The following is a 24,435-nucleotide window of genomic DNA, read 5'->3' on the forward strand; positions in this document are numbered from 1 at the left end:
CTAGTAGAAGAACTTTATAAGCATGCGTGTAAAAATCTGCCTTTTTTCCACTTGCACATCTTGCCGAATTTTTTATCTTAATTTTGTCGTAATCTTAACGAATTCTTTTAATTTAATTTCAAAGAACATAAATGAGTACCGACCAACGTTTAGATGGTGGAATGAGATGGAGAATTATGGAGAGACTTGAAACAGACCAGTCTCAAATCCAAATTTGTATAAAATTCAATTTAACGCCCAGCGTCATATCGAATTTATGAAAGCGATTACAGAATTCCACATCTATCAAGAGAAAGTCCAGCCAAGGTCGGCCAAGATCCCCAACGGCCAACGTCCTAATTTGTCGATTACAGCAATGATGCTACAGCTCTCTCGTGATCTCTATGCGGCCTCAGAAAGCCGAGTTTCAAGGGTTACTGTTTCCAGAAGGCTTCATTAGATAGGAAAGAAAATCTGCTGCATGCGTCACGCTGATTTCTGCCAACAGTCCATTTTGAATGGTGCAGAAATCATAGAGATTAGACTAGGAATCACTGGTCGAATGTCCTCTTCACTGATGAATTCCGCTTCAGCCTCATCACTGATTTTCGGAGTACTTTCATAGGGTACGCCGGGACCAGCAACCAGGGACCAGCTACCTGCCCTCAAATGTTCGAGAACACGACCATCCAATCAATCCTAGAAATTGACAAGGAGGTTTGCTGGTCCGGGCTGGCACAATGCTGGATTCTCGCACACCGCTCCATGTCATTAGAAGAGGTACTGTGACTAGTGTGAGGTATAGGGATTAGCTCTCCTGTGTTCATCTTTTCAGGGGTGAATTGGGTCCTGATTTCATTTTAATGGATGACAACACAACACAATACAGAAAACTTCAGATCAACCATTTTCTACGAAATTAAGATATATGCCAGATGGAGTGGTCAGCCAGATCTTCTGACAAGGAAAGCAATTTGCAACAAGTAACCACCTCCGAGACTCATCCTGTGTCTGAAACCAGCATTACTGAACAAGTGGGATTAACTACTGCCATAAGAACTCATAACCTGGCTTATTTCCAGTATGAAATCAAGGTGTGAGGTCTGTATATCTGTATGAGAAGGCCATTGTTCAATTCTATGGCCACTTTTTGATACCATCCGACTCTGACGAGTATTACACATGATCATGAATATGTATTATAACTGTTGAATGGCTTCTATTTTTGTATTATATCTGCCTATGTTCAAACCAAATTTTATAAAAATTCATCCAGTAGTTCTGGAGATAATTGACCAAATATAAAAAAAAACTCTTAATTTTGAACACCAGTGTAGATTTAAAATGATACTTATCATACACACAAAAAAAATATGAGAGTTTGGTAAATAACAAATAAGTTGAATCTGCGGCAGTTTGTATCTGATACTGAATGAAAAAGGTGGCTCTTGACTATCTCACAAGAGAAAGATTACAAAAAAATCCAAGCCCATAAAAATCATTATTTTACTTAATGAGATATTTTAAAATATGTATTTTTCAAGATATCTTTTTGAACATTAGAAATAAAATCTAAACCTTAAATTTGTTTCTGATTATATCAACAACTCAAAATCATTGATAATTAATGTATTGGTGATTGATTGATTGTTTGATAATTTATTAACTAATTGAAATGAATGATGATTGATAATTGAATTATGATAATTTTAGCTTTATAGCTGAAATTCGATCTACTTTACAAAGAGGATAAGATTGCTTATCCCATGATAAAATAAATACTAAGTTTAAGACCTTTAAAAAATTGATATAAAAGATTACATAAATTATAATAATTGAACATCCTTGCAAAAATTAAGGTATTGTAAAAAGCACAAATGGGCAGAACAAAAAGACCAATATACTTAGGAGTAAATGTGATAAACGTCACAAATTTTTTATATCTCGTTACACACAAGCTATACAACATAAGGGAAATTGGTTTGTATTTATTTATAACCAGCTAACTTAGGCAAACCGACTTATCCGCCTCTTACATTAGTAGAATTTCAAGTATCTCACAATTTAAAATTGTGCAGCCAAAAATCAAGCTAATTAATAAGTTAAGATACGCTGGAAGTAGATGAGTGGTTTTATTCTTAAATCCTACATGTTTTGATATCACAATAATAATCGATATCTATAACAAATCGATAATAATCGATATCTTAAAGGATGCGAAAACAAATTGTAAACAAATACGAAACTTAGGTTACAAAACATGGTTTAATATAGATACATTTAAAAATAGTACAATTAAATATAGTAAATATAGTACAGGGTGTTCCAAAATTCTCTTTACAATTTCAAAAATTCATAACTTCGAAAATAAACAAGATATTTATATTCTGTCTTTTGCATGTATTACTGCAACTAATAAAGTTTCGTTTAGTACACTTCAACATGCGCACCATTGGTGGCCCTAAGCACTTCCAGTATGTAATCAATTTCAAGCCAGGTGATGTAAAGATAATTTTGGAACACCCTGTATTTCCTTAAGATTTTTTTAACTTACATTAATATGCATGTTTGTGACTAATCAGAATTTTTATAGTAAAACTTTTAGAGAAGAGCAAAGATGATATTTTGAGGCTAGCAACTATTAAACTGGTTACCAATTTTTCCTCAAAGTTTTGTCTGCTTCAATTTTTTTGAAGTTAAAAAGAGAAAAATTTTATGATGATACTGTTTTAACAATAAACAATGAAACAGTAAAAAACTGGGACTTTTGTGTACAATTTATTGCATAGGTATGAGAAATATTTCGAAATGATTTAAAAACTATTAACAACTTATAGAAAAACACATCATTTCAAAGGTGAAAATTCAAAGGATATTAAACATTTAGGCTCTAACAATAGGTTTCTCTCTTTGTTTTCAATATTCCATGCAAACTGTATATCATAGGAAAGAGGCGAATGCTCTAAAGCCACCTCATGAAAATTTGTAAACAATAGAAATATATTGTCTTGCCTTAAAGCTCTTTATGCCTGAAAGGCGCGTGAGGTCGCAATCTCTGTCCTCCATCCTCTCCTGCCCAGTGCGATCTTGCAGGCAACATTCCAATTCATTCTATTAAATAAATTTTTTTGCTAATCACCACGCTTGGTCATGTTGTTCTTATCCTACCTTTCCTTTTTCCATCTAGTGACCAAGTCAGTGCAATTCTCTTGCACCCCTTGGTATGTTTTCTTATCATGCAACTAATCCAGTTCCATCGCCTCTTTTTTTAATATGGCTTGGTTCTGGATTTACAATATACAGTACAGTTCTCATTTTTTTCAACCTGTAGATTTTTAATATTTTACTTTATTGAAAGGCATCGATTTTGTTTTCCTGCCAATTCGTTTTACTGCCCTATAGCAGAACAGATTTCACTGTTGCATTGAATATTTCAAACATTGTGATCTACATATCTGAAAATATTCAGTGCCTTTTTAATCCTGTTCTTAATATCCTTGTCAGTACCACTATGTTTACTAAAAATTGCTCCAAGGTATGCAAAAGTATTTGTCTCTTCTATTTCCTTTGAATTGACCAATAACTTGCCATTTGTTTTACTGTTTAATTTCATCACTTTATTCTTTCGTTAATTTATTTTTAGACCAATTTTAATTACACTTTTTCTTACAATCTTTCAAATTTCTTTCAAAATCTTTCAAATTTCAAAATCTACCAAATTTCTTTCTTAGACCCATCTTTGTGTTTCTAGGTTGACATTAGAACAATGTCGTCAACAAACTACAAGTCTTCAAGGCAATTATTGAAGTCCCATCATATGCCTCTGTCGTTTTTATTAATATTGAGATAACATTATTTTAAATTTTTTAAAAGGCCATGTTGGAATTGTAGATACCAGATGATGCAACAGAATAAACTTTTCTACAGTTTGCAGCATGGTTGCTCCCAAAACTAGCATATTTTGGCCATTTTTTTCTTAATATTGACAAGAAAAGTACACAAGTTTATTAAAAACAATATTGATAGTTATACAGTTCTAAAAAGATTGCATGATGTCCAGTTAAGTTACTATTAATAAAAAATGAACAAAAGGCAGTTATTCGGATGCATTTTTGACACATTCTCTCCGACAAAACATAGTATATCTCTAACAGCAGATCAATATATTTGTTTCGTTTTTAAAGATAATGTTAATTTTATTATACATTTTTGAGAAAACTATCCATGCAGAAAATAAGTTGGATATTTTTGTTTGTGATAGTAGAAATTTGCACTAATTTTTTAGAAAGTGGCACTAAACTATGTAATAAAACTCATAGCTGACAACATGAAAAAAAACCAGTAGATTAAACAAAATAAAATAAATTGCATGCTAACTAATAAGTAATATTTAAAATAATTTGGATACTGCAAATTTTATAAATTTTTGCAATCAATAAAATAAAAAGGTATAATACACTATTTCCAAATTTAGTTCAACACGTTTAATACTTTCCATTTACAATTAAATGCTTTTATTGTATTTTTGTAATAATAATTTTGAATAAAAGTGAATAATAAATTAATTTTAGTTGGACATAACATATTTATTTTAGATTAAATGAGAAGACCAGGAGAAAAATTTTCAGTACTTTACTAGAAAATCCTGTTGTTTACTGGAAAAACCAGTAGATTAAGCAACTATGAAATTTGTATAAACTATATAATGAAGCTAATTGTCCAATTAATCAAGAAATAGTTTCTTACTAAAATTGAGGAAACATGCAAAAATTATAAAAGAAGAAAATAACAAATGCAATGGAATAAATAAATTTCATTCATACCTGAAAAAAGTTTAAAACGTAAATCTTCTGACCAAGAAAAATTTTAAACAGAAATACTTATTTAAAAATTAACAAATTTATGTTATATTATTCACACATTTATACTGTAAATTATTTAAAGAAATATTTTTTTAAATCATTTATTTCCCGTTCAAGTGGTCCATCACTTATTCCTATAAAAATATTCAATCGTTTTCAATATTTTTGTTGGAAGCAAATTTTTTCACCTACGTTCGCAAGATAACTTTTAATGTACTCTAACATATAAGATATATTTTTATAAACAGAAATAAATCTTTAAACAGCATTTTATAACCAAAATCTTTAAAAAAAATATGGAGAACCTAATATATGTTATACAAATTTCACATTATTAAAATAACAGTTGAAATTTAAGTGCATGAGAATTTTTTGAGAACTTTAGAATTTTTTTATGAAGGTAGTTTGAAAACATTGGTATAAAAACTATAATTATGTTAAATTTAAAAAATAGTCATTAATTAAAAGTTTAAAGAAATGTAATTTACTATTAGGATACTTTTTTTTTAAATAATTGAACAACCAATTGAAGGCACTTACCTGACAATTCCTTTATAAACGCCTCTCACAGGATATAGAGAATGATGAAACAATCCAATACACTGAATTAAATATTGAAGAGTTGACATGTCTTCCTCATTAGTTTGCAAAAAGTAGATTGCCAGTGCTCGATTGGAAGAGCTACAAGAAAGAATTGTACAAAAATTAAGCATTTTAGAAGATAGTAAGCTAAATATACATTGTCAGAACAAACATTCTATTTAATAGCATCTGACAAGTCATTTAAAATAAAAAAATAAATGATAAAACCTTAGTTTGTGTGATTTATCATCAATTAAGATATTTAAATTTAAGTAATAAAACAAAATTTAATATTAAATTTAAGTAAAAGAGCAAGATTTACTCTTAAATTTAAGAAATAAAAAAAGATTTAATCATAAAAAGCAACATAAATTTAAAGAAAGTTTAAACGCAATTATGATTTTAGCGTAAACATAAATATAAAAGTAACAGATGTTGAAATAAACACATGAGAATGAAACATTTTGTATATAAAGGTAACATTTGTGCAGTTTTGCATGTGATAAATTTAGAGAATCATTCAAACAATGTATTTCAGTTTTCCCTTTCTTCCTTTCCTACTCAAAAAAACTAAACACTTATGAAAAACAAATTTGGAAGCATGGTTTTAATTACAAAAAATTCATAGATATATATAGTTAATTTATAAGGTTAACATATAAATTAAGTTTTAGCAACTTTAAAACAATCAAATTTAAATTATTACTTTGCATTATATTACTTAGTAACAGTTTTAATTTTTCACTGTTAACCATTTTATTTAAATATTTAGCAAAATGAAGTTTCCATAATTAAACAAATCATAATATATTTATACCAGGGAAGATGTAGTTCATTTTAATGTTGTTTAACTTGATATTTCCCCCAAAAAGTGTTTTTCTTTTCACTTTTTATTAGAGTTAGAGCTTCTAATGAATCATACTTAAGTTCTTAAGGTTCTAATAAAAATTTGATTATAACCATTTTTTAATCAATTTAAAAACAAGCTTACAGAAAAAAATTTCTTTTTTCCTTATAAACAAAACAACAACAAAAAAAGGGCAAGATATGATAAAAATAAAAAATATATATATTCTTTTAATGTTTGAAAAAAGAAAATGCTTCAACAAAAATTAATGGCATGCAGATTATTCAAAAAGAATTATTTTACAGCAGTTTTTAGTTCTATGAAATATGTAATATTGAAGAGATCATATTCAAACTGTCTAAACTACTAAATACTACTGTTGTTGAGAAAGTTATTGAATAGAACATTGTGTTAGTAATAGTTCATAATGTGCAAAAATAATTAATATATGTTGAACCAAAATTAAAATATTATTTCATTAAAAATTTACTTACACTTATTTGAAATAAATATTCAAATTATTAATATTTAATTAAAACTTTTTGTAGCAATACGTCAAATCTAGTATGAACTAGCTCTACAGCAATCAAATGAAGTTATACAAATTGCAGCAATCAGTCATATAAGTATTAACAAAATAGTTTTCATATAATAAAATACAATACTCATTATAATGTAAAATTAATGGTTAGAATATAAAACTTACTTAGAAGCGTTGCTAATGAGAAATGGTAGATTATTGAAGAATTTTTCTTGAAAATCATCATCTTCCATCAAACACATCTTCAAAAGCTTATTATTTAACTTTAAAGAAATCGCTGATTCTATTTTTTGTTTCAATTCTTGATCATATTCATCTCGAACTAAATTCTCTGGATTTTTCAATAAAATATTTTGTTCACTAGAAAACAAAACATGCTTTACGTTATAACTAGCAACAGCTTAATTAGAATATAAGTTTTTTAATCATATAATCATTTAAACTAATTCAATATTATCTTTAAAAAAATATTATTAAAAAACGGTTTTCTGGCTGTTATCAAAGTAACATAAGAACAATTTTAAAAAATGGTAATAAGCAAGTTTAGAAGATAGATCATAATGAAACTATAAGAAGTATTATGATACCATATGGATACTATAAGAAAAATAATGATACTGTGAGATGAACCATTATGATACTATAAGAAGTATAATGATACCATAAAGATACTACAAAGAAAATAATGATACTGTGAGATAAACCATAAGAGAGTAATATCATGAGTGCTGACCTATTTTTATACAATGCACAAAATTCTTCATTATTCCCACAGAATTCATCATTTTTGGCACTTATGATTGTGTCGTCAAAAAGTATCTAAACATTCTTCTGTTATTTGTATTTATTCATTTGAGCTTTTTAGATTACTTTTAAGTGAAAAGCACATGTAAAAACTTTGAAAGATAAACTTCCACGATGACACAATAAGTGAGTACTATCATCAGTGCTGGCCAAGACATAAAAGATTCTACATTATGAGTCTTGGAACTATAATGATACTTGCTAATACATAGTGTCAAAATGTCCATCTTTTATTTTAAATTGTTTATTTAAACTTCTTCCATTGCTTTTATAGAAAAAGAACAAATAGACAAGTTTTGAAGACAGGCCACCATAGTGAGACAATAAGTAAGTACTATCACTGGTGCTGGACAAGACACAGAATTTTTCTTCACAACTTGTACTAATGATGATACTTGCTTATGGAGAGAAAAAAATTTAATTATTATACAATCGTTTGTGGTAAAGATTTTATAAAATGTCTGCTATCACTTTTTATTCCTAAGATCTTCATACACTATACTTTGAAAAAATTCACATGTATTTCTTTAATAAAAATTTTTTTCAAAGAACAGTACAATTTTTGCACAACAAAATTCTTCAGTTTTCAATTTATAATTCTTTATTTAAATTAATAGGCAAAGATTAATTTAAAAATATAGTTAATTCAATTGCATTATTTAATGACATACAGGTGTACAATGAAATGTAAAAATTGTGTATACTATTTTGAAGCATTGCAATCAATTGGAGTCAAGTTATTTAAAAAAAATTAATTAGTATTAATAAATGTTTACTTTATAAGGTGTTTCTATTAACTAATATTATAAAAATATTTATACACCTAATGCATAACATTTACTTTTCAGAAATAAAAAATATCTATGCATTTCACTTTTTTTTAAAATTTCTACAAGAAAAACTGTGTCTCTATTTATATCCCTTTAACTTATAAGATCAATTACATTGTTCCCATATTTGTTTTTTTTTTTAAATAATACACCAACAGTTACTGATACAATAAAAAACAATGCAATGTGTTGTCATATGTAATACCAAAAGAAGTGTTTTATACTTCCTATCAATTAAAAAATAAATTTATACATCATCCAATTTTCTTCTGAATAATAATAAACCAATAATCTCTTTTTCTCAGTAATTTTGGCATTCTCGAAAAATCAAATTCTATTTATAGATATTCTGACTTTGAGTTTGAACACATTTAGGTAATTTTTGAAAATAATTAAATAGCTGCATCAGTGTTTTGACTTCGTAATATAGTTGTAATTATCTTTCCATCACCAAGGCATTTTAAATTTATAGTGTTGCAGAAAAGAATTAAAACCTTGGTGAAAGATAATCAATTGCCATTACCATTCAAATCATGGAATCATTATCGATAAATCCCTCTTTAATTAGTTAACAACACTTCAAACAACAAAATTTCTTGTATAACTATAAAGCTTAAGTCATTTAGTTGCACTCTGGGAAGCTTAAAATTTTAAAACAAAAATGATTATTTTCTGTCCTTAAATGCATTTTTAAATTCTACAAAGGATGTATTTATAAAAAAGAACATACTTAAAAAGAATAAGATATTTTAGTATATAGATTAATGCTTAAATTAATGTTTAGATTACTTTTTATATAATTTAAAAAGAATGTATTCATTAAAAAAAAGGAAGGATTTAAAAAATGCTGATTGTTCACCATTATGAATATCAACAAATGATTATTTGAATTCTTCTATACATTTCTACATAATTTTTATCAGTATCATAAAGGAAGAATGATTTCTTCAGCAGATCTGAAAACCTCCAATAAAAATTTATCTATTTTTAAACCACCACAATTTACGCCATAGCTTATAGTAAATAAATTAGAGATATTTAAAAAATATACAACCTGAAGTGAGAAAAATATAAAGATTAAATTATAATAAAAATATTTTATTTTTAATGTCTTTTAACATTTTAGAAGCAAAAGATAATAATTAAGAATGAATACATACTATGTAATTGTTTTGTCTTGATTCAACAGCACAGATGATACGCTGAAATTTAGAGCTAAGTCAGTCACAGGAGAAGCTAGAGTAACTCTAGACACATCTGGTATCAAAGTTGTAGCATTAAAATTGAATGGCATTTCAGCTGATGGCACAACACCAGATCTTTAAAAATAAAAACATTATTTAAGTACACAGTTATAAAAATATTTCAAACATATTCAAATCTTGCCACAATAAGATTCAGATAGAAGACAATATCTAAGGGTAGCAATCGTGTGTGCAGGACAAACAGGCACAGGATTTTAAAAAGACATTAATTTTATTTACCGATCATAATTAAAGAATGAATATCTAAGTGACACAAAATCAAAGTTCTCCTCAATACAAGTTAGGAAAAATCTGGCAAAATAGATCATTAAAATTTTTCGTTTTCGGGAATAAGGGAAATCTTAATAATTATAATTGGTCTATCAAACAGGTCAAGGGAAAAATCTTTCTCATGATTCCATGAAAGGGGAAAAATCAAAAATTTTAATTACTGCATAACTTGAAGCCAAAAATAGATTAAAAGACAGGATGTGAATTTTAAAGTGTGAGAAGGAGTGTTTTGATTAGAATAATAAATTAAGAAAAAGATTTACAGAAAAGGAATAACATAAAAATATTAGTTGAAGCCTTTTATGTTAAATATATATATATAGTGAAACCTCGGATAAGCAAACATTCTTCAGACCGAAAAAATTGTCCGTTCATGGGAAGGGTACCCTAATAACGAAGTTTAACACCGTAAATTTTTTTAGAATATTTTCTAGGATATAGAAATAATTAAATAATCTACAGTAACTATCTACAAGGATATTTCAATACAAAAAATTTTTCAATATAAAAAAGTATATAAGAAAAAGTTTTAAATAAATACATAATTCTAGATGTAGCTACAGATAAATGAATTTTCTGTTCCCTGTTTTTACCCCAGCTGTGGTAATAGTTCCAGCTACTTCCAATTGATAAAAAATGAAAAAATTTTCTGTGAAGAAGAATTTAGAGTATTTAAGACGTCATTTCAAATTGAGGGGTCTCTTAATCTATGTCGTCCAGAAGATTGCTAATGTTTGAATTATTTCGCAAGAGAAGTATCATTTTCTCTCCTTTGTTTGCTAAGATAGGGCAAGGTGACAGGAGAGAGATTGATTCTTTAGAAGTAAAATAGCTTAAAAATAATTTTGGTTATAGATAAGGCAAAAAATTTACAAGCTTCAAAAATGATGAAAAGTTGCATTATTTTTTTTCTTGCAATTTAAAACAGAAATAGTTTTTTTCTTAAATTTAGAAAAAGGCGTGTCCGGTTTGAAGAGATAGAAAAAACGCTTCAGGACAAAAATGACAGTTCGCATCCAGTTATGGGAGTATCTGCTTTGAGGAGAATGTACATAATGGTTTATTCCTAGAAGATTCACGGGGATTTAAAAATATGTTCGTTTTGAGAGGCATACATTTTGAAGGAGAGTCCATAATAGGAAGTTTCACTGTATGTACATATTTATATCTTTTTATTGTGAAATTAATCATTACTATATAAAAAGAAAATATGAAATACATAAAAAAACATGACATTTTTATAATTAACAAAATAAAACAATTCATTCTTTAAATCTTACAAACAATACAGACTTATTGAAAACTCTTCAAACAATTTGTTCAGTTAGATTTTCATTTGATCAAATAAATTTAAAGTAAAAATAAAGAATTCCCCAACACAATTTCAAGATACAGAGTTGACATTTAAACTAGAAAAATATCAATGTATACAATAATTTAAAAGCTTAGTATATAAAATCTTACTTGTTATGACACCATGATTTCTGAAAAAAATCTTTTCGTACTAAAAATGCAAAGCTGAAAAATGACTCAACTCGATAAGCTAAAGTTGGATCCCCAGAAAAATGTTGAAAACCTGTAAAGATAAAATAATTTTAAGTGTTAAAGATTCTAAAAATTATTGTTAAAAACTAAGGATTTCTAAAACTAGTGTTAAACATTATGCATTCTAAAGCAATATAAATATCCCGCTAAAATTGACTATTAAAATTATCAAATCAAAAAAATAATAATAATAACAAGATGAGATTCTGAATTTACAACCATTAGGTCAGTTTGAAGTATTTCAGCGAAATTTTAAACAAATTGCATAAGTTGCTATTGTATATAATTAGTTGATATCAATTTACATAACGGGGGTTCAAATTCAATGCTTGAATGACTTATAACTGAAGAGAAATTTACTTCATTTCGAAAATATTACTCTTAAAACTAAGCCATTGTTTGTTCTAAATATACTAGTGAAATTTCAGAGAAATTCCTGGTCTAAACTTCTTTTGCGTCTAATTCATAACGTTGAAATTAATTTCCAGTATATTGAATCAAGTTAAACAAATATTTCAATAAAAATGCTTAACAAATATTTATTTTTATTAATTATTTATACTAAAATATCTGTAATATTTTTAATACAAAAGAAAAAAAAATTTATATTAATATGTAAAATTAAATTAATGTGTAAAATTAAATCACTAAAAGCAGATTTGTTTTAAATGCTTGTACCTCAAAAGTACACAATCTTTATTTTAAAAAATTAGATCACTTAATTAACATTTTTAGCATTTTAAATTGATTAAAAAACTTTATGCTTACTTTTTGAAATAATTCTATAATAATACTACTTAATATCTTAGTTTATTCCTTTATTACTAAGCATTTTAAATGCATTATAAAAAATGAAAATTGTCTTAATTGTCTTCTCGTTTATAGTTATGTAACCAAAAACAATTTAATAGTCAAATGTCATTTTTTATGTCATTTAGTGTCATTTTTTTGGAAACTTTTATGTTTATGTATAGATGTAATATTGTAATTACATGAATATATTATACAATAAACTATTAAAGAATATATTTATCAAAGCATATTGGAGTTCCAAAAATATATATTTACATGTAGATTCATATTTTTTGGGTATTAGAAATGATTTGCTTTTTTTACTCTTGTACTAAAACAATCATTCTCATAATATTGGAATTAATACCAATAATTTTATAAATAAAAAATATGCTAATTACTTTTCTATTTTTACATAACTTCGATTTTAGAAAAGAATAATAACTCAAACTACCGACAAAGCTTTCAAAGACTTAGAAAGTTGCTTAAAAATTTAAACATAATTAAAAAATCACACTTTTCAGCATTAATGGTTGGAAATATTGTTTGCAATTGAACACTTAAATAAATTTATCTTAAGGTTTCAAGAGAAAAAATCAAATCAAGAATTTATCTAAGATTTTTTGCAAACTTTTCTAAAATTATTTTTAAAAGACAATATTAAAACATGGACTAATATTTATGAAAAAAAATCATTCAATTTATTTCTCAAATGCATTAAAAGAATAGATTAATAAAAATATGCAATATAAAATCCTTAAAAGTCATTTAATTATTCTTCATTCAAGATAATTACATATTATTAAGCGTAACATATTTCCTTTCTTTGAATAATTAAGTTTATATTTCCTGTAATTTTTTCTCAATTTAAGATATCAATCTTTTTCTTGAAAAAAAATTTTGGAAGAAAATCAAATATTATAAATAGATATTATTTCATTTATATAAATACTTGATTATTCAAACTCAAGAATAAAAAATTTGTTGCAATAATTTTGTATTCATAAAATAGTGGTTATTTTCGTTCTCATTCTTGTAAAAAAAATTTATAGCTTACATTTACTGCTATATATTGGGACTTTATACAAAGGAGGTGCTGCAGTTCTGTCCATTGCACTTAGTTTTTATTAAAAATTCTATTTTAGTTCTTCTGAAAAAATTATCTTGTCTTATCAAAAGCTAAAAGACATATTTTTACAAGCACAAAAAATATGTTTTCAAATTTATATATACCTATCTCAACTCATTTGATAATTCATCGATCAAACCCAAAGAAATAAATTGAGTGAAAAGAATTATTTTTTACAAATTTTACGTCTGTTGTTTTTAATCTTTAATTTACTTACAAATTTTAAGTCTGTTGTTTTTAATCTGTAATTTACATTTATACAAAAATGACTTTCTAGTATAAAACTTACAAATATTTGCACTTGCACCTACGTTCTATTAAATTAAACATACAACTGCTAACAGCACATCAGCACAGTATGCATCTTCAGATGAAAATTTCTAACAGTGAAAGAGCTGTAGCTAAATATGAACGTCTGGATGTTTTTGATTTTACAGTTTATAATCAAAATTGATGCCCTAGCATCCATATAGATATTTTGTGTAATACATTAGGATTTCCAAATTTGCTTTTGAAAATTTACTAGAAACTGCAATTTGTAACATAATTTGAATTACACACTAATTATTTATAAAAATATACACAAATTTCGAAAACTACATTTCTTTGCAGCACTGAAGAATTAAAATAAGAAATAGAAAAAATACAGATAAATTATAAATTTGTGAATGATACAAGGAAAAATAAAAAATAAATAAATTACATACCATTTTCATTCAAAGCAGAAATAGATGAAATTGTTGGATCTGAATTTAAAATTGATAAAAGCTGTCCCAAATAAAACAGGAAATCAGGAGCCAAAACAATGTTTTCTCCAATAAAAATGACTTCTTTCTAAATAAAATAAAAATATAAAAAAATTGAAAAGAAAAAAAAGATGATGCAATTTTCCAAAAAAAAAAGGTTTATATATCTAATTGCTAAAATACTATTTTGTAATTAAATTCATAATCAAAACTTTCATCATTGTCGAATATTTATTTCAATTAAAGAGAGAAAATAATAATTCTTCTTATGCAAACAAAAAATGTATCACAATATCTTTTATTGCCGTTGTTGCACAGCTGACCCCATTTTTGGTTTTTGACTACTGATGCTCAACTCCATAGCCATGTATTTTTGAACCCAATCCAGAAGACAAGGAAACTCCTGAATCAAGTATCTGGAGAAATTTGTCTGTGTGGAGGACTTTTTGATGGAACTAACTCGCATTTGCACTATATGGAGAGGTAAACCTCATAAAACTCCCACTGTTAGCATAATGGCAAGGGGACTCTATCCCATAATCTGTCTAACACTGAGGATATTTTAGGTCAGCACTGAGGCCAATGCAAACTGAATGCAGAATTCATATCGTCCAGCCATCACCGGGATTCAAATCCGGTTCACCTCATTGGAAGATGAACAATCTATGCTCTGAGCCACCCTGACTCAATACCCCAATATTATCATCCTGCCAATACAGCTTTTGCAGAGCCTTGGATGCCTTCAAGACTTAGCTTTCTTGCTACTTGCCTTTTCTTGCAGCTGGTAATTTTAAATAATTTCAAGCTCTCTTCCATTTGCTTGTTGCATCCAGTGTTAAACATTCCTCTACATCTTTACCTTTCTGGTTTTCAGTGTTATAATTTCTAAAAGTTTCTTGTTGAGTATGTTCCGTAGGGAATGTCCAAACCATTGCCTTATTTTTACTCTCATGATCATTATAATATCATGTTCCTCACATTTATTATAAATATCGTTACTGATTCTGCTCCTCTAATGTCCTTCCTTACATATTATATAAAAAACATTCTGTAGTATTTTCCTTACCCATATTTTCAAAGATCAGAATCCTTTTTTAAATATAGGTAAGGAAAATGTTCTTGTCTAGGCTAGTATAATGGGTCTAACTATCAGAATTTTAAGTTCAATGAGCTATATCTCAACAAGTTTTTTAATGAGTAATAACATTTGTTTATAGCAGCTATCCTTGCTCTAATTTTAAAGCATAATCTTATTACTTTCAGTAGCTAGCGATCCCAGTTATTTGAACATGAATTCCTTTACTTTTTTATAGTAATTTTCCTCACAGTTAAGATGATTAATATTTTTGGTACTTTATTTCTTGTATTTGTCATATATTTTGGTCATGAACTATTAACAAGAAAGTTTAATCTTATTTTAAGATGCATAATGAATTGAGAATAATAGTTAATTATTTAAAAACCTTCATAAATCAATAGTTAATAACCTCATATTGCTATGTGACTTTTAAATGAGATATAAAACTTAAAGAGATGGAAATGGACAGAAATGAAAAAAACAATATTTTATGAATTTTTAAACATTTTATTATGCATATTGATGCTTTATACTTCAATGTAATTTTATAAAATTATTTAACTTACGGAATCTGGATAAAGAACACTGGTAATATCAAAAGCCTCAGATAGTCTTTCTAAAACAAAAAATAAACCAAAATTTAGAAATCTAATAATTAGTTTTATTGTTTTTTTAAAGCAAAAAAAATTAACATTAAAGTTGAACAAAAACAATGCTGCATTTAAAATAGCAAATAATATATATTTTTAAAGTTGCCTTAATAAGAATAATAATCAATTCTAGTACTTGTCAATGGAAATTTTGGTTACAGTAAAACAGCAGATTACTAAGAAAAAATATGGACAATTTTATTACGAGATTACACACTTGGTTAGAGAATTTTAAAAAAGTCATCTCGAGTCAATTTTGTAATACATAGATACAAGTAATAAATAAAGTTTTTTTTGGGAGTATATACATAAAATCATTACTAAATCATTCAATTATTATGTTTATTATGAATCCCATGGTTGTGAAGTCTGTTTTCAAGATATTATTTTAGTTTATTTTTTATTTATTTCTTCATTATTTACTTCTTTATTTACTTATTTATTCAAGTTTTCATTTTAATAAACAAATTTGCTTGATTCTGATTCCCAAAAGATATTTGTTCTGTAAGTTTAAAAAAATATGAGCATAATCTCCAAAAACAACTTAAACAAATGTTTATAACTTACATGTTTGATTGAACAAAAAACTTAAAATTATTCTCTTCATACAAAATTTATTTTAAATGAATATGCATATAATTTATAAAATTAATTTTTAAATAACAATATTTATGCAGCCAATAATTTTTTGAAAAGAGATGCATAAATGCAAATAAAAAGTAAATCTTTTGCGACAAAAAATACATTATTTGCAATATAAATCGTAATTGATTTTCAAAAATTATATACTGATACTTATTTTATGAATAAAATACTTATAATAAAATGTTTATAACAAAATAAAATAATAATTTATGATTATTACAATCAGAAATATTAATAGATTTAAAATTATAATTATTAGACAAAAAAAAATAATGAGATTTTGATAAATGACAAGTTAGTTGAGCCTGCGGCGTTTAGTATCTGACACTGAAGAAGTTAGTATTTAACTATCTCAAACGGAAAGATGGCAAATAAAGCAAACCTAAAATCAATATTTTACTAGATAAGATACGTTAAAATATGTATTTATCTAGATACATTTTTGGACTGTAAAGTCAAAATTTAGCAGATTTCTTTACCTAAAATTTGACGTAATTTACAAAAGAAGAGAATACTTATTCCATGTAAAAGAAAAGGCAAAGTTTAAGACATTTAAAAAATTTAAGTAAAGTACTATATATTATAATGATTGAAAATACTTGCAAAAATTAAGGCTTTGTAAAAACAATAAAATCTGGAACAATGAAATTACTATCAACACCTAACAAGAATAAAAAAAGACAGTTAAGAAAAATATTTTTACAGAAAAAGAGTTATAAAAAAAATTTAAAAATATTAAATAAAAAAAGATTAAAAATATCGACAGAAAAGTCTTACACAGATGATCAAATGGACTTTCTTCATAAAAGAGAAAGATTATACATAGATTGTAATATAACTATTTCAGAAATTATACATAAATTTACATTTGCAGTTAACAACTATTAAAAGTTAACTAAATTTCAGTATATTGTGATAGTTGAATTAAATAATGGTTAAGTTTCAGTGAATTAGTTTTTAACTACTGAACAGTTGAATAGCATTTCAAGCACTGTTCATCTATTTTAAATCTATAGAAAATCAGCATATTAAAATAAATATTACAACTAAAAAGTCCAAAAATTGTTGCAGCATACATACAATTTCGAAGTATTTACTTGCATAATGCAATACTTAGTCATTCTGTATTGCATCTACTTCTCAGTGTAAAACTTACGCATTATTGTGCACAGTGGGAAAAAATTATTCTGAATAGCAGATGTTCATGCACTAGAACTCAATCTTAATAGCTTGAGAAGGTGACCTCAAATATTCTAATTGATAGTGCAGATGATATTTAAAGTTAGGAAAGCAGATACAAAAACTTACTTTCGCTGAATTAACATACCACCTTGTTACAATGAATTTGGATTTCTGACCCTTAAAATATAGAAAATAACTGTAATCTGGGAAATAAATTCCCAATAGTTTGGACAGAAGAACAGTTAAAAATTTAAGTATCTTTAAGTTAATTTTATTTCGTGTGTATTTCACTATACTTTGAGAACTTTTTAGGCAAGTTAAAAATTTTGCACGTAATTATAAAATTCATTTATCCTATGCATTTACCCAAAGATAAATCCAAGAAAAAAATCATTTTTAATAATTATTATTATTTTATTATTTTAGTTAGTGAAAAAAATTTGAATTATAAGATATAAGAATGTTTATATCATTATAAAGAACGTTAATTTTATAAAGTAAAGTACAAAAGTTAAATGAAATTGATCAAATAGCACCCTAGAAATCGAATTTCAAACATACAACTTATTTTAAACACTGTAGTATAATTTTCAATTAACTTCCTGCGTTATATATTGAAAGAAAAGAGGGATTCATTTAGAAAATTACATTGCAAAAACAGATGAGTATTAATTGCAGAATTTCAATTGAAATACAGTGGTATTTGTAACTTTTTTTTTCTTTCCTTACTTTATGTATAGGTAATATTAAAATAATATACATTTACACATTAAAATTATATTAGCTACTGAAAATTAAAACAAAAATACATTTTAACATAAAACATTTCAACATTCTAATATAAATCACATGATTATGTATGTGTAAAATATTACCACAGTAATTTGATGTTTCAGTTAATTCTTCTGAAAGAAATCCAAATAGTTCAGATAAGCTTTGCACCATAGAATTTTTACCCAAGTGGAAGACCTGCAAAGACATAGAAACAAATGAAATGTTACAACAATAATCTAATATAAGCATATAAGACAAAAATATTGCAAAAATTATGTTCAAATTAATTATTTTTAAAAATTTAAGTTCAACATAAAAACTAAAAAATGTTTCGTAAATAATATAACTTATAATACATGGCTGTACATTAATTAATTATTTTTAAAAATGAATTTAGAAGTTTAACAGAAATATTTAAAAAAATTCTTTAATAGTATAACTCTCAACAAATAGCTATGTGTATGACTAAATCCATTAAGTTTAAAACTAAATTTAGGAGTTAAACATAAAAATTCAAAACTATTTCTAAATTTGAAGAATTCTCACCACAACAATGGAAGGTTTTATGCCAGGTTGATGTATGATTGTTTCAAGAGTTAATGGCAAAAACTGAACATTTTCACCTAAAAAAAAAGACTCGTTTTAAAGAAAATGTAGTTTTATACAAGGTATTTCACAAAGCTAAATATATTTATTTAAAATTTTAAAGACTTGCACATAAGAGTAAAATAAATTAAATATAAGGTGCTTCTTATAATAATACCAAAGCCAGAAGAGTACAAATAAAGCTTATTTGAAGACCTTAATTAAATGTTCAAAATAATTCTTTTAATTCTGTGAAACTAAATTTACAAGAGTCTTCTACATGTAGCTCCAAAAAAAATTTAACTCAAAAACAAAAATTAAAAACAAAACTTAATCAAATAAATTACTCTATGTCGAAAGAGCTTTACCATTTACTGTATGCCGAAAGAATTTTAGTATTTACTGTATGCTAAAAGAGCATTGTCAAAATTTAGATAAAGGCTTTAGTACATAAGATGGAGCATATAATATAGCAATTAAAGTAATTAATTTTATTAATTAAATAGGGTAGAATAAGGGATTAGTTAATGCTTTAGTGTAAGCTGAAACACTTTCGGTCAGCAATGCCTTAAAAATTTCTTCTTCACAGTAGTATATTATTACAACTTTCATTACCTGATAAAGTATTTTCTTAGTTTATGATGTTGTAGATGTATGATGCTATTATATTCTCAATAAAAAAAAACTTCTCAGTAAAAAAAATTATCTTCTCAATAAAAAAAAACTCTACTTTTTTAATTTCTAACTAATTCTTAGGGATTCTGATCAATTTTCAGGAAGGAAACAAATATGATTTCTCATGATAGAATTTATGCAATATAAGTAATTGGAATGGTTACGGCTAGCTGCAAATAGGGTAAAATTGGTCTGAAAGTAAGTGGAGTTAGTAAAGTGATAAATTTTAAATGCTGCAGACCCAATGCATTCTAAAAGTACATATATATCCTAAAGCACCTCCTTTTGGGTAGTTAATAGAAAAGAAATGGTTCATTTCGTGATAAGTTTCGACATAAAATTAAAGGATGTGAGATTTCAGGACATGCTGGCAACCAAAAACATGAAGGCAAACTTAAAAATGATTCCCTCTTAGAAAAATCTTGCAGTAAGAATTCCCATTAAAATAGTATAAGTAAAAGATATGCCTCAGTCAATTTTTGTGATCTGGAAAAATATCAAACAAAAATATGGTTCAAATTAATATCCCAATAGTAAAATGGTTGATGACTTACAAGTTACTTCAATAAAAAAAATGTTTGAGAATGAAACTCTTTCTTTTTTCTCCCTCATAATTTAATAGGATAAAGAAATTCTTCAATTTTTAAAATTCACCATGCATCAACTAAAGAATGATGATATATTTCATATTATTTCTCATAAGATAAGTAAAAAGAAATCCACAATTTTTCTACACATATGCAGAAAGCATCTTAATTTCAGTACATTGTTATTTACAATTTTGTACATTCAAACTAAAAGCATTTTAGAAAACTTGCTCATACATTTTATCATAAATATAACTCTCCTATTTCAGATTTTTAGAACCAAAAGCAGGGAGCAGATGTTTTCAATTTTCTCAAAAAATAATTTAAAAGATTGCATGCAGTGATTCAAATTAAAGAAATTTATATGTTTTCTTTCTATACAAGTGTTTTTTCTTTTATGAGGAGGATTTACGACTTTTATATCTTTATAAATATGATAAATCATTTTTTTTTAATCTTAAAACTTGCTTGAATTTCAATAATGCTTCCTAAATTCTTTAAATAACATTTTTCTATTAACATTTTAATATTATTACCATTATAATATTAAAATTACTATTATTAAAAACAATTGCCCTCAATTTTTTCCATTTTTGTCTTTATGGGTGGCAACCGAATTACACCATATTTGTTATAGTATATAAATTCTTGCAACAGTTCTCCAAACACTTCCTGCTATTTTAAGATTACTTATATTACATTGTTAAGTTTTTCTTTGAGTCCTACATTAAGTTGTTCGATAAACCATTTTGAGAATGCCGTAATAGTTAATTAAAAGTGTTCAGGAAGATATATTGACAAGCCACATTTTACAATTGTTCAGCAGGAAATTCTTTTGAAAACTTTACAATTTCCATGTAGGCAACAAGATATTTACATGTATTATGCTGTTGTGTAGCAAAAATTCTGGGAATTTGTAATGTAGTTGTTTGAATTAATAATTAGGAACAGTTTGAATTAAAAATTTCATCTTTGGAAAAAGTGTGACTTAAACCTTCCTGTGTATAATTAGGTCATTCCATTATATAAATTATCCAGACAAATATTAATCAAGTACAGTAGGGAACCGATTATTCGGAACGATCGCTATTGTGGATAACTGATTTTTCCGGTTTTCTGAGTCGCTACAAAAAGCCGTTTTTTTATTGTTAAACCCAACTAAAAAAAAAAAATATTTAGAAATAATCTTAAAAAGAAGAAAAAACGATTAAGTAATACACTAATGATTATTTCCAAAATGATGGTAAGGTAAAAATCTTTCAAAAAAGAAAGAAAAATCCTAAAATCTTATGAGGAAAAAAACATTTTTTTAAAAAAATGGTGGGAAAATTTATCGAATTTCGTTCCGGTTTTTTGGTTTTCCGGTTTTCTGGATAAGGGGTTCTGTACTGTAATTGCATAGATAATAATTTTAAAAAATTTGAAAAATTTAATTTTACAAAAAAAAATCATAATTATATAATTGATTATATCTTACCACTCATTACTATAATGGGTACATTATAGATTTTATTTATAGAGGAAGGTTGCTTCCAAACTGGAGCTGGCAGCAAAGGATCATTTACAACATCAGCTAAATATAAAAATGTTAATCTATGTATCAATTAAGTAGTATAGTAAATGTGTCAGTTAAGTAGTATTTTAATAAATGTGTCAATTAAGTACTGGAGTAATTGTATAAATAAATTATACAATTAAATAGTATAATAGTATTAAATATTTATTGCATAAACAATGCAAAAAAAGGTAATTAATGGTAAGCGAGAATAACAATAAACAGTAAACGAATAAAACATTTCATTAAAATTCGCAATTATGTGAAAAGCTGAAATTGAAGTCACAATCCAAGAAAAAAAAGTGTAAAACATTTATACCATTAGACCCATACATAGAGTAAAAAAAACATTACTTACTCTTGTTATTTACTTCTACTAAAAACTGAAATTGTTTCCTCTTCATCAAAAGTCTTTTAATATAAAATTCATAGCCAAAACTTTTTATTTATATAATTAAATACTATTAGAAATTTAACAACTACATAGACCAAACACATGTAAATTTAAAATTTGAATTGATATACAGTTGACTCTTGATAATTTGAGCCTCGGTTGTTCGATTTTCTCATAAACCTGACGTGGAGAAAAAAAGTCAGTCTTGCTTCCAAATAATAACCAACACAAACACAACAATGAATGATTTTACGATGATTACTACTACCTGGATGTCCAAAAACTATATCGTATTAAACACTGAAAAATGTGAATAGTGTGTTGAAACGAAAAACACAAGAAAATTATTTTAAAGCACAATTGATATGATGCAGTAATGTTTCTATTCATTTAAATATTTATTAAATTTCAAGTTTCCGATAACTCGAGTTTCTGAAAGTTTGAGGTAAGCTTGGTTCCATCCACCTCGAATTATCAAGACTCTACTGAGCTTGATACACATAAGAAAAATATTTTTTTTTCTCTCTTTCACTTTTTGTGCAGAAGCATTATGTTAATTTTTAAGACAATAAAGTTTCAAAACTTTAAAAAAAATCAAAATGTTTAGTTAGAAAGTAATTAAAATAACGAATTCTCAGAACAGAAGTGATTTAAACAAAAGGTGGATAAAAAATAAAATTTAATAAGTTTAATGTGTATGGCAGGAAATACTAACAGGCTTGCTTGCGGCGTCGCTGTGATCACTATGTGAAGCGAACTGAAGTGGTTCAGAGTATAAATGTTACGACAAGAATTCGATAATTGCTTTTCTATGCATTTTTCTTCAACATCTAGCTGTATCGAACGAGAGCACGCTGGGCGTGTGGAATGTTTTGTTTAACTTAAATAAATGTTTTCTTTAGTTGTTTATTAGTCTCAAGTCTTATTTCCTGAAGACAAGATAGTTCCAAAGTTCAAATCTAGATGGAGCTAAAACGCTCATAAAAGAAAATGAAATCAGAAAGATATATTACTAAACAGAAAAATGACTAAACAAAACAAATAATATTGAATTTATATACCATCACAAAAAAGAGGCAAGTCATCATGCTTTTCACAAAACTCTACTCTTATTTGGTTACTAGAAGGCAATGGATCTGGGTGAACAACTGTACCTTTAACTAAAAAATAATTGTTTAGTAATTAATAAATGGAATCAATACTAATATTAAAACTAGCATATAGTAACTTTAAATTAGAAAATTTTAAAAAATAAATTTGATGATAAAGACTGAGAAAATTTTAATGTTCTTCATTTTAATTAGCATATACAATTTTATATACACACACACAGAACAATTAGAACTAACTAAACAATTAGATTTCTCCTTTTTACAGGAAAGCTACAAGATTAAAGTTTGATTTAAGTTGTATAAATATTCACAATTTCTTTTTCATAAACTGTTTCTATAATTTTTGTTGTAACAATAAATTAAACTCAAGTTTATAATTTAAAACTGATAAATTTATTTAACATAAAACAATATATATCTTTGTAAAATTTTCAACATTTACAATAATGTTAAATGCATTCTCAAAGCAGTAATACAGACATGTGTAAGGCTATATCAATATTTACATAAACATCAATAAAATCTTAGAATTATTCTAATTTAGCAACATTTGAGTACAGCTACTACTATATACAGAAATTAATTCACAATATAAGAATTTTTTTAACTTAGAAAAAGGAATCTATACAGAAAAATTTAGTTAATTTATAACCTAAAAAAACATATTTTAAGAAAGGAGGCATAAAATATGTACTTACAAGAAGAAAAATTTATGCAAACATTAATACTCTTAATACAATAACAATTAGATTTTAAACCCTAAGTTTTATTTTCATTTGATTTGATATTTTATTTGATTATATATTCTTATTTGACATTTCTCATTTGATTTATTAAAAAATAATAAAACATTATAAGAAACAAGCATTTGTTTTTCTGATATGGATATTAACCACTTACTTTCAAAAGGAACGCAAATTTTCACATCATGGTGTTTAGGCCATCCACTACTGTCTACAAAGTGAAGCTATTTAACAAAAATACTATTATGAGAAACCTCTCAAAA

The 24,435-nt window shown here is 26.0% G+C and overlaps 1 protein-coding gene across 1 annotated transcript in view; it reads right to left on the reverse strand.

Annotated features, from left to right (window-relative positions):
• The window catches only part of LOC107436187 (protein O-linked-mannose beta-1,2-N-acetylglucosaminyltransferase 1), a 72,660-nt gene that overhangs the window by 38,740 nt on the left and 9,485 nt on the right, over positions 1-24,435 (reverse strand). Inside the window, exons 9-19 of the mRNA XM_043044531.3 lie at positions 24,330-24,396; positions 23,379-23,477; positions 21,846-21,941; positions 19,068-19,144; positions 18,623-18,716; positions 15,837-15,886; positions 14,154-14,280; positions 11,445-11,556; positions 9,606-9,764; positions 6,977-7,171; positions 5,382-5,522 (exon numbers count right to left, since the gene is read on the reverse strand). Of these exons, the coding sequence (XP_042900465.1) occupies positions 5,382-5,522; positions 6,977-7,171; positions 9,606-9,764; positions 11,445-11,556; positions 14,154-14,280; positions 15,837-15,886; positions 18,623-18,716; positions 19,068-19,144; positions 21,846-21,941; positions 23,379-23,477; positions 24,330-24,396 (1,217 nt within the window). The remainder of the gene's footprint in view (positions 1-5,381; positions 5,523-6,976; positions 7,172-9,605; positions 9,765-11,444; positions 11,557-14,153; positions 14,281-15,836; positions 15,887-18,622; positions 18,717-19,067; positions 19,145-21,845; positions 21,942-23,378; positions 23,478-24,329; positions 24,397-24,435) is intronic.

This window comes from Parasteatoda tepidariorum, chromosome 2 (genome assembly GCF_982258835.1).
Source record: "Parasteatoda tepidariorum strain Cologne lab strain chromosome 2, Ptep-v5.0, whole genome shotgun sequence".
Lineage (NCBI taxonomy): Eukaryota > Metazoa > Arthropoda > Arachnida > Araneae > Theridiidae > Parasteatoda > Parasteatoda tepidariorum.